At 37.8% G+C, this 15,899-nt stretch overlaps 1 protein-coding gene across 8 annotated transcripts in view; it reads left to right on the top strand.

Annotated features, from left to right (window-relative positions):
• Positions 1 to 10,400, top strand: part of parg.L (poly(ADP-ribose) glycohydrolase L homeolog) — a 148,865-nt gene extending 138,465 nt beyond the window's left edge. For all 8 annotated transcript variants that reach the window (XM_041568586.1, XM_041568588.1, XM_041568585.1 and 5 more), the window contains 3 exons: positions 3,047 to 3,152; positions 8,758 to 8,886; positions 9,699 to 10,400. In XM_041568586.1, the coding sequence (XP_041424520.1) occupies positions 3,047 to 3,152; positions 8,758 to 8,886; positions 9,699 to 9,811 (348 nt within the window). In that variant the 3' untranslated portion in view covers positions 9,812 to 10,400. The remainder of the gene's footprint in view (positions 1 to 3,046; positions 3,153 to 8,757; positions 8,887 to 9,698) is intronic.
• The last annotated feature ends 5,499 nt before the right edge of the window (positions 10,401 to 15,899 follow it).

Raw genomic sequence — 15,899 nt, 5'->3', positions numbered from 1 at the left:
TTCCAGATAACGAATATTACTGTAATTTTAACTTTCTACTAGAAAATCATGTAAACATTAAATAAACCCTATAATCTGGTTATACTTCTAATAAGAATGAATTATATCTTAGTTTGGATCAAGTACAAGGTAGCTTTATTAAAATGTGGATCATCTGGATAAAATATAGTCTATGGCAGACAGCCTTTTGTAACTCAGAGCTTTCAAAATAATGGGTTTCCGGATAACTGATCCCATACCTGTTTATAAATACTGCAGCAAGTTCCATACAAGGTACATATTTAAATGATCTGGTTGCACACCCTAACTTTTACTGATTAAGCTGTTTTAAAGGGAAAATATTCAATGTTTAGTAAGGTGTAGATTTATTGTGTGACAAAAGCATATTTTTCTCTTAAAAATAAACTTCTATAGGAATGCTCCCCTTACAATGTGCCAGTTTTTTACACCCGTATGTTATGTGTGGCACCATAACCTCAACTGCTGACCCTTTAAGCCTCCATTCAAGAGATTAAAGGAAAACTATACCCCCTAACAATGAAGGTCTCTATAAAAATATATTGCATGAAACAGCTCATATGTAAAATCGTTCTTCATATAACTAAACAATTTTCATAATATACTTTTTTTAGTAGTATGTGCTATTGGCTAATCCTAAATAGAAAATTGCCATTTTAAAAAAACAAGAGCCACCCCCTGGGAGCCGACAATTCATGGTGCACACAAACTATATATATATATATATATATATATATATATATATATATATATATATATATATATATATATATATATATATATATATATATATATATATATATATATATATACACACATATACATATATATACATACATATACACATATACACATACATATACATATACACATATACACACATATATATATATACATATATATATATATATATATATATATATCTCTCTCTATCTCTATCTATCTATCTATCTATCTTTGATATGTCACTTAAAAGTACATAAACTACTTTCTGTTGCTTAAGTGTTCATTTTGGGGGTTTAGTTTTTTAACCTGTCAAAACCATGCTACCTTGGAAGGCCAGTTAAGGTTTAAGGTTATTTAGGCTGAAATTAATATTGAAGATTTATTTGATGCTGTCAGTTATTCTTGAAAATGTTGCTTAATGTTAGAATATAATTTCAAATAACTGTATGTTTTAAGGGTGCCCTGGGGGTTGTTGGACCTCAAAATTGTCATGAACCAATAAAAAGACTCTCCTCCCCTAAGCAGAAAATTACAACTCTATTGGTATATGTTTCAGCATCCTCTTATTGGCCCAAGGCCTATGGCAAATGTGGCACATTTAGCCCAACACTATGTCACTGATCCAGTCCCAAAGGCACCACATAAAACAGGGAAAAGTTAATAGGAGGTGTGTTTTTGACTTTGTGTGTGTTTTAATGACACACCCCTTCAAGTTTGTACACACAGTTGCGGGTGGTCATCATGTATGTCTGACCACATGCTCTCATAGCGGTACACCTGGGGGCCAATTCACTAAGCTCGAGTGAAGGATTCGAATGAAAAATACTTCGAATTTCGAAGTATTTTTTGGGTACTTCGACTATCGAATGGGCTACTTCGACCTTCGACTACGACCTTCGACTTCGATTCGAACGATTCGAACGAAAAATCATTCGACTATTCGACCATTCGATAGTCGAAGTACTTTCCCTTTAAAAAAAACTTCGACCCCCTACTTCGGCAGATAAAACCTACCGAAGTCAATGTTAGCCTATGGGGAAGGTCCCCATAGGCTTGCTAAACTTTTTTTGATCGAAGGATTTTCCTTCGATCGTTGGATTAAAATCCTTCGAATCGTTCGATTCGAAGGATTTAATCGTTCGATCGAACGAAAAATCCTTCGATCGATCGAACGAACGTTTAGCGCTAAATCCTTCGACTTCGATATTCGAAGTCGAAGGATTTCAATTCGAGGGTCGAATTTCGAAGTATTTTTTACTTCGAAATTCGACCCTTAGTGAATCTGCCCCCTGATGTCTGGGAAATGGGAATACTTTCACGTTTGGGTGTTCATTATTTAAAGGGGTTTTTCACCTTTGAATTAATTTTTTTTTTATTTTAATACGTTTTTTTTTCCAAATCATATTACAAATATCAGCATAGGGCTGTAACATATTTCAACCTTGTGTGAATTAACTTTTTAACTGAATGTAGAAGGTTATAGTCTGAGACCATTTGCAATAGGTCTTCCTTTTTATTATTTGTGGTTTTTGAATTATTTAGCTTTTTGTTCAGCACCTCTCCAGTTTTGAATTTTAGCAGCTATCTGGTTGCAAGGCTCCAAATTACACCAGCAACCAGGCAGTGGTTTGAATGAGAGACTGGAATATGAATATAAGAGTATAAAGGCATAAAAAATGACAACTGTAAAATTGTAGTCTCGTTCAGCAATAGTTTATGGGCAATGTTCCCTCTAAGCTGTGCACTCATGTGCATGCACACACATTTTGAGGCAAGTGCACACAACAAATTTTGAGCACACCATTTTTAAAAATATGCACACATAGCCAAGAAGGAATTAAAGGTAACATTGCCCCCATTTCGAAGCTTGAAAGAGTCATAAGGCATATAATTCAAAGACTGAAAAATGGTGACCAACAGCAAGTTGCTAAGAATTGGTCATTCTATAACATAATAAATTTTAACTTGAATGTGAACAACTCCTTTAGCACTGTATTGCACTATTTCTTTTTTCCTTTCTGAGTTTTTTTATTCCTTTTAGCCTATGGTGCTGACCAACTGATGATAATGGACTGACCAACTGTGTTTTAATGAACTTTTGTTTGTCTGTAGAGGTGCATGTTTGTATTTATAACAATACAAAAATGACTGGTAACAATTTTTTTTACTGCTAATTAAAGGGAACAAAGAGGTGTACAACTGTCTGCTAATTTAGGCCAATTTAGCACCATATTAGCAACTCTTAAAACAGAGAAGGACTTTCAAAAAAAGACAATTTCACCAAAAATGTTTTCTAATACAGGCTTTTTGTGGGTTTTATCGTCCTGAAGTAAATCCACAAAATTTGTCTGCGGTGGCTACAGGCAACTGGGGCTGCGGTGCATTTGGAGGTGATCCTAGATTAAAAGGTAAACTTAAGAAGAGAAACTGTATATTTTAATTATAAAAATGTGTTAGGTTAGAGATGCTGCACTTTACATTTTGAGCTTTTCTACCAGCCAACGGCTACACCAGACTCTTAAAGGTGAAGATCCATGCCTCCAAACATGCTCCCATACACTTAGAGGGAGATTTAATATGTGCTGAAAAAAAACGTGAAAAATTTTCTTATGCACTTTTTCTTTGAGCAACTTCTGCCAGAATTTACTTACAAAGGTCTGTAGCAGTTTAAAATTACGGCAGAAAATCTGGCGTTTGCATGAATAGAATATAAAACCATGATACAAGGCTGATTACAGCAAAGAAACCATTCTGCATCTGACTTGATTAATAATCAGACCTGTAGTATCAGTGTCTATGACAAATTCAAACTTACTTTCTGCTAATGTTTTGATGATGCTAGCATTCTCTAAGCTTAGTTCCTCAACAGCAGCCCAGAACTGGTGTTGCTGTGGCCAACTTTGAAGGCATAGATTTCTAGGGCTGGACTCCACAAGCGGTTTTTGGTTGGATCGACACCCGCTGACAAAACGCATGTGACAAGTCGGATGGAGTCGCATGCTTGAAGATATATTGGACTGAATGAAAAGTCGGAGGTAACAACTACATTAAGTCCGACACGTCACGACTGTCGGATGTGGACGCAGAAAAGCGTCATCCGACAGTCGGACTGTGTAGTTGTTAACTCCGACTTTTCATTCAGTCCAATTATATAACGCGTGCGACTCCAACGGACTTGTCGCGCTTTGTCAGCGGGCATCGATCCAACCAAAAATGCTCGTGGAGCTCTGCCCTTACTGTTATAGAGCTGCTAAACCTCTGGGTTGTGCAGTATATAAAAGCATATAAAAACAGCATTTTTAACCATTTTCTATGTTAGTAGTTTCCTTTAATCTGATCGTATCATCCTATCTAGTCACTTCTACTGATTATTCTATAACAGTTACGTGCCTTTCTTATTAAAGTGTAACTTAACCATAATAATTAATTAAAATGTTAATTTTTTTGCATAATTGATGAAAGTGAAATTTAGAGCAACTTTTTAATTTACATTTATTAAAAATGTTCAGTAGTTATGGAGGAATGTATAAATGTACAAAAGGATGGAAAGGAGACACTCCGGTAAAAAGAAGAAGGTGGTTTATTGAAACGGGTCACAAACCAACATCACCTGATGTGTTTCGTGAGCAACTCCCTTAATCAGCTATGATTAAGGGAGTTGCTCCCGAAACGCTTCAGGTGATGTTGGTTTGTGACCTGTTTCAATAAACCACCTTCTTCTTTTTACCGGAGTGCCGCCTTTCCATCCTTTTGCACAATTGATTAAAGTGGGAACGCTGATGGCTGAGCAGCCGGCTCATTATAATGAAGCTGCATTGATTTGAGCATGCAGGGGGTGAGTTTAGAGTGGTCAAAAACCATTTTTTTCTAAGCTATGTAGCAGTAGCCAGCTAATTAATAGACTTGCAAACAGTGGCAGAACTACTGGGGATTCGGCGGTGCGGCTGTTAGTTTTATTATTGCCTGCAAAGTATCATGTAAGGTATTGTGTGAATTAGCGTACTGGCTGGAGGAAGGTCTGCATCTGCTACATTGTTTCAATAGTCAGAACCAGTAGTTTAGAAACAGGCAATATACTGTGTTCAACTGCAAGTAATTTTATTTTAGAGAAGCCAAACTGGCATTCTACCATTGGTCATAAGTATTTGGCCACAGGAGGGCACAATTACTTTAGTCTGTATATAAGATGCAGTACATACAGACTAAATAAGGCTCATGTGGTATTTTGCTAAATATAAGATTAATTGACAATGTGGGTTTAACATATGTAGATTGTGTTAATTATACTGTGGCTTATAAATGAAGGCAATGACGCCTGACTAAGTATACAGTATGTCAAAAGACTTGTATTGACTGGCATACTATTATTATTATTAATAAAATTATTATAAAAGATTATTAATGAATTTAGGGGCACTATGGGTATATCTACAGTATTTATATTTAGTAAATGCAAAAAAAATTGTAGCAATAGTAGAACAAGATACTCGCATAAATGTAGTTATACAGTTTATTATGGAGAAAACAAAATCCAGTGTTCAGAATACAATGTTGTGGTTGAAATGTTATATTTAATTTTCTCCTGTCATGAGTGTGCTTCAGTGCTCCCTATCTGGATGACAGCATAAGATATGGGGGGGCTCACCATCTCTGCAATGCCATATCTGTACGGCTTAATGTCCGTACTAGTGTGATAACACATCGGCATGTGACGTCATCACGGCACAGTTTGATGCAAAATTCTAAATAAAAGGATGCTGAGGACTGGGGTTTAATGCCAGATTATGGGATTTTGTCTGATCCTGGGTGCACTCTAAATTGCTGTTCCTGAATTTTCTGCTTGACTGACTATTTTGATTGCTGACTGCCATGACCATTGACAGATTTGACTAGGATATTTCTTAAAGTAACAGTTCAGTGTAAAAATAAAAATTGGATAAATAGGCTGTGCAAAATAAAAATGTTTCTAATATAGTTAGGAAAAAATGTGACTGGATGTCTAATATAATAGCCAGAATCCAACTTCCTGCTTTTCAGCTCTCTAACGCTGAATTAGTCAGCGACTTGAACAGGGACCACATGGGATATAACTGTTCAGTGAGTTTGTAATTGATCCTGAGCATTCAGCTCAGGTTCAAAAGCAACAGTTATGGCCCATGTGCCCTCCCTCAAGTCACTGATTGGTTACTGCTTGGTCACCAGGGTAACCAGTTAGTGGAAACCAAGAAAGCTGAAAAGCATAAAGTTTTATTCTGTTATGTACACTATTCTATGTACACTATTCTATTCTGTTATATACACTCCACTCCAGGCTTTATACATTACATTTTTGCCTAACTAACTATATTAGAAACATTTTTTATTTTGCACAGCCTATCGATTTACCTAGTTTTTATACTGAACAATTCCTTTAACCCCTTTGAGACTGTGTATTGAACATGTCTGTAAGGTCTTTAATCCACAGAGCACTAGACCAGGTCGGAGCTTAAAATATTTCAATTTATTGAAGATCAAGTAACATCAATGAAAATACACCAACAGTGCATCAAACAAAGCCCACGCTTTACTCGTTTCGTGGCCTCAACGCCACTTCGTCAGAAGCATAGGATTCAAACTCTCTCCCCACCCCTAAATAGTGCAAATACCCGTAGGCAATTAAAGTGAATCAAAGCATTTAACCCTAAAGACTCCCGAGGTTAAAAATGTCCACAAGATAAATATAATAAAATGTTAACACTCCCTCAGTGTCTAGCATGACTAATACTAGTTAAAAGCCACACCAAAGGATGAAAGGTAAGGAACAGTACAAGTACAAAAAGACATATCCCATAATGCTTATACTAAAAATATATAATATTGTAATATTGTATACTCAGTGGGAGACAGTGGGTCCTGGCACATTATACACAGTGGGAGACAGTGGGCCCTGGCACATTATACTCAGTGGGAGACATTGGGTCCATGCATATTATACTCACTGGGAGACAGTGGGTCCTGACACATTATACACATGGGGAGACAGTGGGTCCTGGCACATTATACTCAGTGGGAGACAGTGGGTCCTGACACATTATACACATGGGGAGACAGTGGGTCCTGGCACATTATACTCAGTGGGAGACAGTGGGTCCTGACACATTATACACAGTGGGAGACAGTGAGTCCTGGCACATTATACTCAGTGGGAGACAGTTGGTCCTGGCACATTATACACAGTGGGAGAAAGTGGGTCCTGGCACATTATACTTAGTGGGAGACAGTGAGTCCTGGCACATTATACTCAGTGGGAGACAGTAGGACCTGGCACATTATACTCAGTGGGAGACGGTGGGTCCTGGCAATTTATACTCAGTGGGAGACAGTGGGTCCTGGAACATTATACTCAGTGGGAGACAGTGGGTCTTGCCATATTATACACATGGGGAGACAGTGGGTCCTGGCACATTATACTCAGTGGGAGACAGTGGGTCCTGGCACATTATACTCAGTGGGAGACAGTGGGTCCTGGCAATTTATACTCAGTGGGAGACAGTGGGTCCTGGAACATTATACTCAGTGGGAGACAGTGGGTCCTGGCATATTATACACATGGGGAGACAGTGGGTCCTGGCACATTAGGCACAGTGGGTCCTGGCACATTATACTCAGTGGGAGACAGTGGGTCCTGGAACATTATACACAGTGGGAGACAGTGGGTCCTGGCACATTATACTCAGTGGGAGACAGTGGGCCCTGGCACATTATACACAGTGGGAGACAGTGGGCCCTGGCACATTATACACAGTGGGAGACAGTGGGTCCTGGCACAAGAAACGGACCAAAAAAAAAAAAAACTAAAAAAACCTTTAATACTTATTCAGGCTGTTGAAGAATCTGCTGTGTATAGTACCTGTGAGTTAAATGAAAGCTGCAAACATGCCCATCTGGATGTTCCAATCCAACTGCTTCATATCAGTCTCCCTTCTGCCATGCTGCCTTCAGTCGGTAAAGTTTTCTCAGCCATGCCTACTCTGAATCCTGTTGGTATATTTCAATGTCTGTAAAGTCAGCTGTGCTCTGATTGGACAAGCTACAAACCACATTATCCAATCAGATTGCAACTGATCTCTTCAGCATTGTGGTTTGGAGGCGGACCTTAGCAATCAATCCGTGATTAAAGGAACGGTGCAGTCAGCAATGGAGCAGGTTTTTGTTTTATTTCTTTTTAATTTAGGGGTCAGACAGGTTTGGAGAGGCTTAGCCTCCCCTAGCCTTATTGAAAATCTGCCTATGAGTGTGTGTATTTTTTAATTAAAAAAATGGGGCTTCAGTACAACAGGTTGGCCACAGTTTGTAAATTCATGCCATGTTAAGGTTTTTTTGTATGTATTTATATACATTATGTAGGAATAGGGATTCCTATATTGAGAAAAGTAAAAAACAGAACTATTCAACATATTTTGTGTGTGTTCCCTGCGAGTGTATTACTTGGATTCAGAGAAAGTTGACCGATATATTGACTGGAGATGGATTAAACTGGACTAGATTTTCAAAAACTGAGACCATAGTCTGTACTGTATCATAGAAGTTGCAGATTTAATAACTGATAATAGTAACATAAGTTAGTAGTAGGTTAGGTTGAGAAAAAGATACACATCAATCAAGTTAAACCTTTTAACTCTATTTTTACCTTTCTAACTGCTAGTTGATCCAGAGGAAGGCAAAAAAACTATTTGAAGCCTCTCCAATTGCCTCAGAGGAGGAAAAATTCCTTCCTGACTCCAAAATGACAATCTGGATCAACTTGTACTATGAGCTATCTTCCATAACCCTGTATTCCCTCACTTGCTAAAAGGCCATCCAACCTCGATAATACTACTTGTGTTCATTGCTATTAAAACAATATTCTCATATCACTACAAATTAAGATCTATATTTTGTTTTTGCATCAAAAAAAAAAAATTGTCTCTTGTTGAAAAAAAAAATGAAGGCTGTCTATATGTGGTGTCACTTAATTCTCTTCATTCCATGCAGCGTTAATACAGCTTCTTGCTGCTGCTGAAGTTGGGCGTGACCTGGTGTATTTCACTTTTGGAGACCGTGAGCTAATGAAAGATATCTACCTAATGTACTCATTTCTTACAGAAAAGAATAAAACAGTGGGTGAGTATATCTGTTTTTTATTTCGTAAAAACATTAAAAATGTGTAACGGTTAAGTGAAGCTAAGTGCCCAGGGCAGCCAGAATTCAACCCAGTATCAACAAATTTTTCAGGATAATGTTCAAGCATCAATCACAAAGTTGAAGTTACGCAGTGGTTGGATATTCCAACAAGACAATGACCCTATACACACTTCGAAATCTGCAAAAACATTTATGTAGAGGGAGAAATACAATATTCTGGAATGGTCGTCACAGTCCTCCGACTTGAATATCATCAAAAATCTATGGGATGATTTGAAACAGGCTGTCCATACTCGGCAGCCATCAAATTTAACTGAACTGGAGAGATTTTGTATGGACGAATGGTCAAAAATACCACCGTCCAGAATCCAGACCCTCATCAAAGGCTATAGGAGGCATCTAGAGGCTGTTACATTTGCAAAAGGAGGCTCAACTAAGTATTGATGTAATATCTCTGTTGGGGTGCCCACATTTATGCACCTTTCTAATTTTGTTATGATGCATATTGCATATTTTTCTTTAATCTAATAAACAGTCACTGCTGAAATACTACTGTTTCCATAAGGCATGTTATATATTAAAAGGAAGTTGCTACTTTGAAAGCTCAGCCAATGTTAAATAAAACTGCAAAAAATTAAGAGGGGTTCCCAAACTTTTTGCCATAGCTAATCATTCACACTGTTGTCAGCCTGGGTTTGAAGAAATGTGGTATACCACATGGAGCCAAAATAGTGCTGTATTAAAATATTTCTCATCCTTACTAATCCTAGAATGGTTTTCTTTCTTTGCAGGTGATATATACAGCATGTTGATAGAATATCATAACAAAGTGTGCAGAAACTGTTCTACTCCAAGGCCAGATGAAAAGCTGTACCGATTTATATACAACAACTTGAAATCCTGAATGATTCGGGAAACTACACTTGTACTCAACTAAAAGCAATTACAATAATCTGGGTATTATATAGGCTATCATTATCTGTGTATATATAAGAGCCCTTTAGTCCTACATGCTTTTTTAGTGTAAAATGGGATATTTACAGGGCTGTGTTTATATTATTTGGTTTACAATATGCATTCACTTTGACTGAATTTTTTCTTTCATTGATTTTTATTTTCCTTATTACTGCAGAGTTGATAATTATTTTTATTAGGTTGTTTAGAGAAAAGAAAAATGCACCATGCCAGCCTATATAAGCAATACTGTGTTTATAGCTGCTGCTCTATAAAACTTGCATCAACAGTGGGATGATATGCAGATCTTGTACATCTGTGCTGGTGGATCAAGCAATGGAATTATTACTTGCTTTTTAACTGATGAAGTCCTGACTCATGTCCAGCCACAAAACGTTCTGGAAGTATTTACACATGTTGAGTTTCATGCAAGTTTGATATGCACCATTTAACTGTTTCTGAATTTAAAAATATCCTGTCAATAAACAGAACAATTAAAGTATACATTTATTTGCAGCTACAAAGTATTAAATATAAAATTTCATGAAATAATCTGTAGAATTGTAGTATATGTAGCGCCTACACTTGCAAACACAGATTTTTATACTAATACCAATTTTCCATCAGCATCAAAAAGCTCATAGTTCTCTGCTTTCTATGTAATACAAATTACGCCAATTGCTTCACGTGTGTGTGTGTGTGTCTATATATGTACTTTTATGCATTGTACAGCACTGCAGCTCCTTACCATCGCTTTACAAATAAAGTTGTACATACATATATATATATATATATATATATATATATTTATTTATATGTATGTTTGACTAGTAGAAATAATACATTGAATGTATGCATTCTTGTTTGTTTTCCCTAAATTCTCTTCTCTGCTTACAGTATGCCCAGGGTTTTAGCCACAATCCTTCCTTATCTCATCCACTAGCCATTCTGTAGTGTTATAATCCCTTTATAAAAGCCAGGAGGATGTGTTCTGATGTTGCATCAGTCTCCCACATAGCAAGAATATTTCTGAGATAGACATTCTATAAACTAAATCGGCTAAAGAAAATATTGGGTCAGTTACCCATTATATGTTTAGCATCTCCTGCTTTACATGAATAAATGATCCTTCATGACTGAGCACCACTAAGGATCTTTAAAACCAGCTGTTTTCAAACAGAAAAAGTGGTGCTGATCTCAGTGTGGGCTTTCAGTCTCAGGGGTGTGTCACAGTGTCAGTGCTGTGTGATGTTCACCATGACATGCTAGTGACCTTTCCCAGGATAATCTGCTTTGCTTACGTGGCATATCCTTGAGATTTATATGCTTGCATTTAGGCTCTTGCATTAAACTTGCCAGTGACCCACCACTAAGAAGAGATGTAAAATGTTGTAAGATGTTTTTTTCAACACAGTTATACATTTACTTATCATACTGTTAATGAAATCTGCACTTCTGCAATTCTTCACTATTTCTAAAAACTTTAGTTTTATTAAAAATACCCATTCTCTCATTTTGGAGTGCTTTATTGCCAATATCTTTGAAATCTATTATCTAAATTTCGAAATAAACTGTTGGACTTGTGTGCAATATGCATTGTGCATACATTTCATCACATGATTCACAGGAAGTGCTGGTCCTCATGGCATAATTTATATGTTTGTGTGCATATATACACATACATGTGCTTGTCAAGCTTAAAACTTTCCTCTCTGAATGCTTACTTGAGTGCAGCCATCACATTGTGATTGCGGGCAGTGCAAAGACCCCATAGAGACCATGCTTACAATTGTGTTCCAGCCTGTGGACCACTAGCCAAATCTCTGGTGCGAACAGACTTGGCGGATTTTAGCTCAAAATGCAAAGTCGCACATTTCTACGCTGAAATCTGCCATGTCTGTTTGCGCCACAACTGACACAAGGCTTCTGGACACCAGCAGAGAAGAAGGTCTGTTGGGCTTAATGAAGTTGTTGCACATGGATAGGAAATTGGCTACAGGATCGGGTACAGAGGGTGGTTGTTAATGGTACATTCTCTACTTGGAGTAAGGTTCTTAGTGGGGTCCCTCAGGGCTCGGTATTGGGTCCACTTTTATTAAACTTGTTCATTAATGACTTAGGGGAGGGTATTGTAAGTAATGTATTCTCTCTCTATACTTCCTCCCTCTGCAAATTAATCAACTCGTATGGTTTCCACTACCACCTCTATGCTGACTATACTCAGATCTCTCATCTCCTGATCTCAACCCAGAACTCCTAACTCGGGTCTCCTCCTGCCTGTCCGCTATCACTACCTGGATGTCACAAAGCTACCTTAAATTAAACCTCTCTAAAACTGAAATGGTTCTCTTTCCTCCAAATAACACCAGTAACATCCCGGAAGTATCCATCATAGTTAACAATTCCACTATCACCCCCTCTCCCCAGGCCTTGGGGTTATCCTAGATTCTGTCATTCACTCCTCATATCCAGTCACTTATTAAATCATGTCACTTCCACCTAAGGAACATATCCAAAATATGATCATTTATCACCCAAGATGCTGCCAAAATTCTTATTCACTCTCTCCTCATATCGCGTCTAGACTACTGTAACTCTCTTTTAATTGGCCTTCCCCTCCAGAGACTGTCACCTCTCCAGTCCATAATGAACACTGTTGCGAGGCTCATATACCTCAGCAACCGCTCCTCCTCTGCCTCACCATTCTGTCAATCCCTGCACTGGCTTCCATTACCTTTCAGAATCAAATTTAAATTAATGACACTGACTTTCAAAGCACTTCATAACTCTGCCCCACCCTACATCTCTGAATTCATCTCTATATACTCACCCAATCGCTTACTACGCTCCTCTACTGACCTGCTACTCAACTCTTCTCTCATTACCTCCTCACATGCTCGCATTCAAGACTTTGCAAGGGCTGTACCCCTCCTCTGGAACGCTCTCCCACGGTCTGTCCGACTTTCTCCCAACCTTTCTGCTTTCAAGAAATTTCTCAAAATGCACTTCTTTCGAAAAGTCTACCCTCACTCTGCTTAAATACCATACGCAACACCACATACAATACCACATTTCTCACCCACTTAATTTGATCTTGCCCACTCCCACACCTTGTATATTACTTCCTTCCCTTTAGACTGTATGCCTATGCATAGGGCCTTCCTCACCTTCTTGTACCTGTATTGATTGTGATGTATGTAACTCCATATGTTCTATGTATATAATTCATGTGATTTAGTTGTATAATCACATTTACTCTACAGTGCTACGCAATATGTTGGCGCTATATAAATACATGTTAATAATAATAAAATGTATCAGTGTTTGCATAAGATTAAGATAAGATTGCAAGATGCCACATCTTGGATGGAATTAATTGGGCTGGATAGTTTTGTGTCATCTGCAAACACTGATACATTACTTACAATACCCTCTCCTAAATGCCCTCTTCTTTCCTATTAACTTCTTTACTTCTGTATTAAGCCACATAGGATGATTCTTAAAACGTCCTCCTTACGGAACAAATTGAGAACAGTAATGATTTAATATAATTTTAAATGACACCCATTTCTGTTCTGTGTTTTTAGCTGAAAACCGGTCCATGGTTGTTGGCTTTTTCTGAAAACACAGAATCATGCACAATGACCTGAGAAGGGTGCCTACACACACCAATATTACAAAAAAAAAAAAAAAAATAGAAACATATTGGTTCAAGAGTAAAATAAACAGCCCATACTTAAATCCATGGCTATGCAATGCAGTGATAACAATGGACTTGTTTACTCTGGAGCAATAACCCACCAATCATAATCAACCAACATTTTTTTTTTTTAGTTAACTAAAGCCATACTACGAAGGGGTATTAAATGATGGAATGTTTCACATTTGTTCTATCATGAACATGAAGTATATTGAGAAGCCCCTGGATTCATGCTTGATGGGCAATAGCCCATAGCTTTTCTAATTACCTCCACAGTAGCCATGGACATTTCATAAAACAACAACGTTGATTTAAGATCTTCCCATGATTAAAGGGGATTGGGGGAGTTATTTTTTTTCATAGCAGTAATCTGTTTGCTTTGATCTAACCTGTTTGATTAAACACACAATAGAAATCAATAAATATTTTGGTACAGTATCGATGCAATGTTCTCATTTAATCAGATGTAACTAAAGATTTTGGTGGAGTAATTTCTTTTTTATATTTCACCCCTTGTAATTGAGCCTACATATGGATTGATTTGCTGTAGACTTATCCATAAACAATGTATTGTATTGATATACAAGAGATCTGGTTAAAATATCTTAAAGATGAGGACCTTTTGATCTATTGATTCCTGCCTAGATAGTTTTAATATATTCCACACTTGGACAGTTCATGATTTATGTGCACATTTAATCAAATCTAAGATATAGTTCAAGGTCCAGCTTCAACACAACATATTGCAACATTGAGCTGTATTTCCAGGCAATCTCAGAGCTGGAAAGATGATTTTTAATGAGTTATAGTCCAGTAGTACCGTGTACATATAGGGTTGCCACCTGGCCGGTAAAAATAATGGCTGATCCCAATGTTATTAATAGGGAAAAAAGATAAATGTATAGGAAGGCCGGTATTTTTTTCCAGAAAAGGTGGCAACCCTATGTACATACATACATACATAGGTTTCTACTGAGTCAACGGAGCGCACCTTTGGATTTGGTATTATATATATATATATATACATACATACCCTGATGACGGTCCTGTGCGGACCGAAACACGTTGGTATGTGGTAGAAACAATTGATTCCGTGAGTGCTTTCTACGCTTTGGATTTAAGTATTATATATAAAAGTCCTTAGTTATCCGCACTCCACTGTATTCAGCAAGCTACCCAGGTGCTACTCAAAAAGAGCATAATCAATGTAAGTCCAAGGTAAATGAGTGCACACTGGGAACCTATCCACAGGTTTACTTTAAAAACATTGTTTTATTAAGATAATTAACCGACGATTCGGTCCACCTCTAGGACCTTTATCTAGACCATTAGTGTTTTTAAATCATCACCTTAAGTAGGCAAAGTAAAGAGACACTCACCCAATTATGTGCAACAGATAGAATCATGTGAACGAAAGAAAGAAACCAATCACCAGCATGTACCATATTGACCATGTGATATAGATCAGAAACAATTAACCCTGTGAGGGAAAGCACAATAAGTTAAAGAGTTAAGTCAGCATGGTCAGAACATTATCCCAAATCCTCCAATGGTTTGTTATAAACGGGGAACCAATTTGCATGATCTCCTGGTTAAAAATTATCCTGTACAACGCTATATCACTAATACCCGCACCTGGTTAACAAGTGGGAAACCAGGATGTTTTAGGTGTCTAACTTGCACTTCCTGCCACTTTATGTCCCCGGGACAATCTTTTTTGCACCCTCAAATGGCTAATAGGTTTGGAATTAGGCACCAGATTACTTGCAGTACTACTCACGTGATAAATCTTATCACATGCCCCTGTGGCTTGTTCTATGTGGGGAAAACTGATTTGGCACTTAGGTTAAGAATGGATGGACATCGATCTGCAATAAGCACAGCATTCAGGGATGGCAAGACAAATAAGCCGGTAGCGAAACATTTTTTGGAGCATGGCCACAGACTCCAACGTTTAAATATATTGCAATTGATCACATTCCACCACTCAGGAGGGGGGTTGACCACTCTAATATCCTTCTCCAGAGAAAGTTTTTTTGGATTAAAAAGTTAAATACACTGGCCCCTCTTGGCCTTAATGAAAACTGTCCACTAACATGTTTCCTACAGCAGAGATGATTTGATAAGCTTTTCCAGTCCTTGCTTAAGGTGGCCATAGACTCAAAGATCCGCTCGTTTGGCGACATCGCCAAACGAGCGGATCTTTCCCCGATATGCCACTAACTGCATGGCTATATCGGGGGTAATTCGAACGTTCGGCCGTATGGCCGAACGATTGAATTACGATGCGCCAAGGGGCTCCGAAGGGTCGGTCGGGTAAAAATCCAACCTTCCCGAT

Source organism: Xenopus laevis, chromosome 7L (genome assembly GCF_017654675.1).
Source record: "Xenopus laevis strain J_2021 chromosome 7L, Xenopus_laevis_v10.1, whole genome shotgun sequence".
Taxonomy (NCBI): Eukaryota; Metazoa; Chordata; class Amphibia; order Anura; family Pipidae; genus Xenopus; species Xenopus laevis.
The sequence above is the reverse complement of the archived record's forward strand: the minus strand, read 5'-3'. Positions and strand labels throughout refer to the sequence as shown.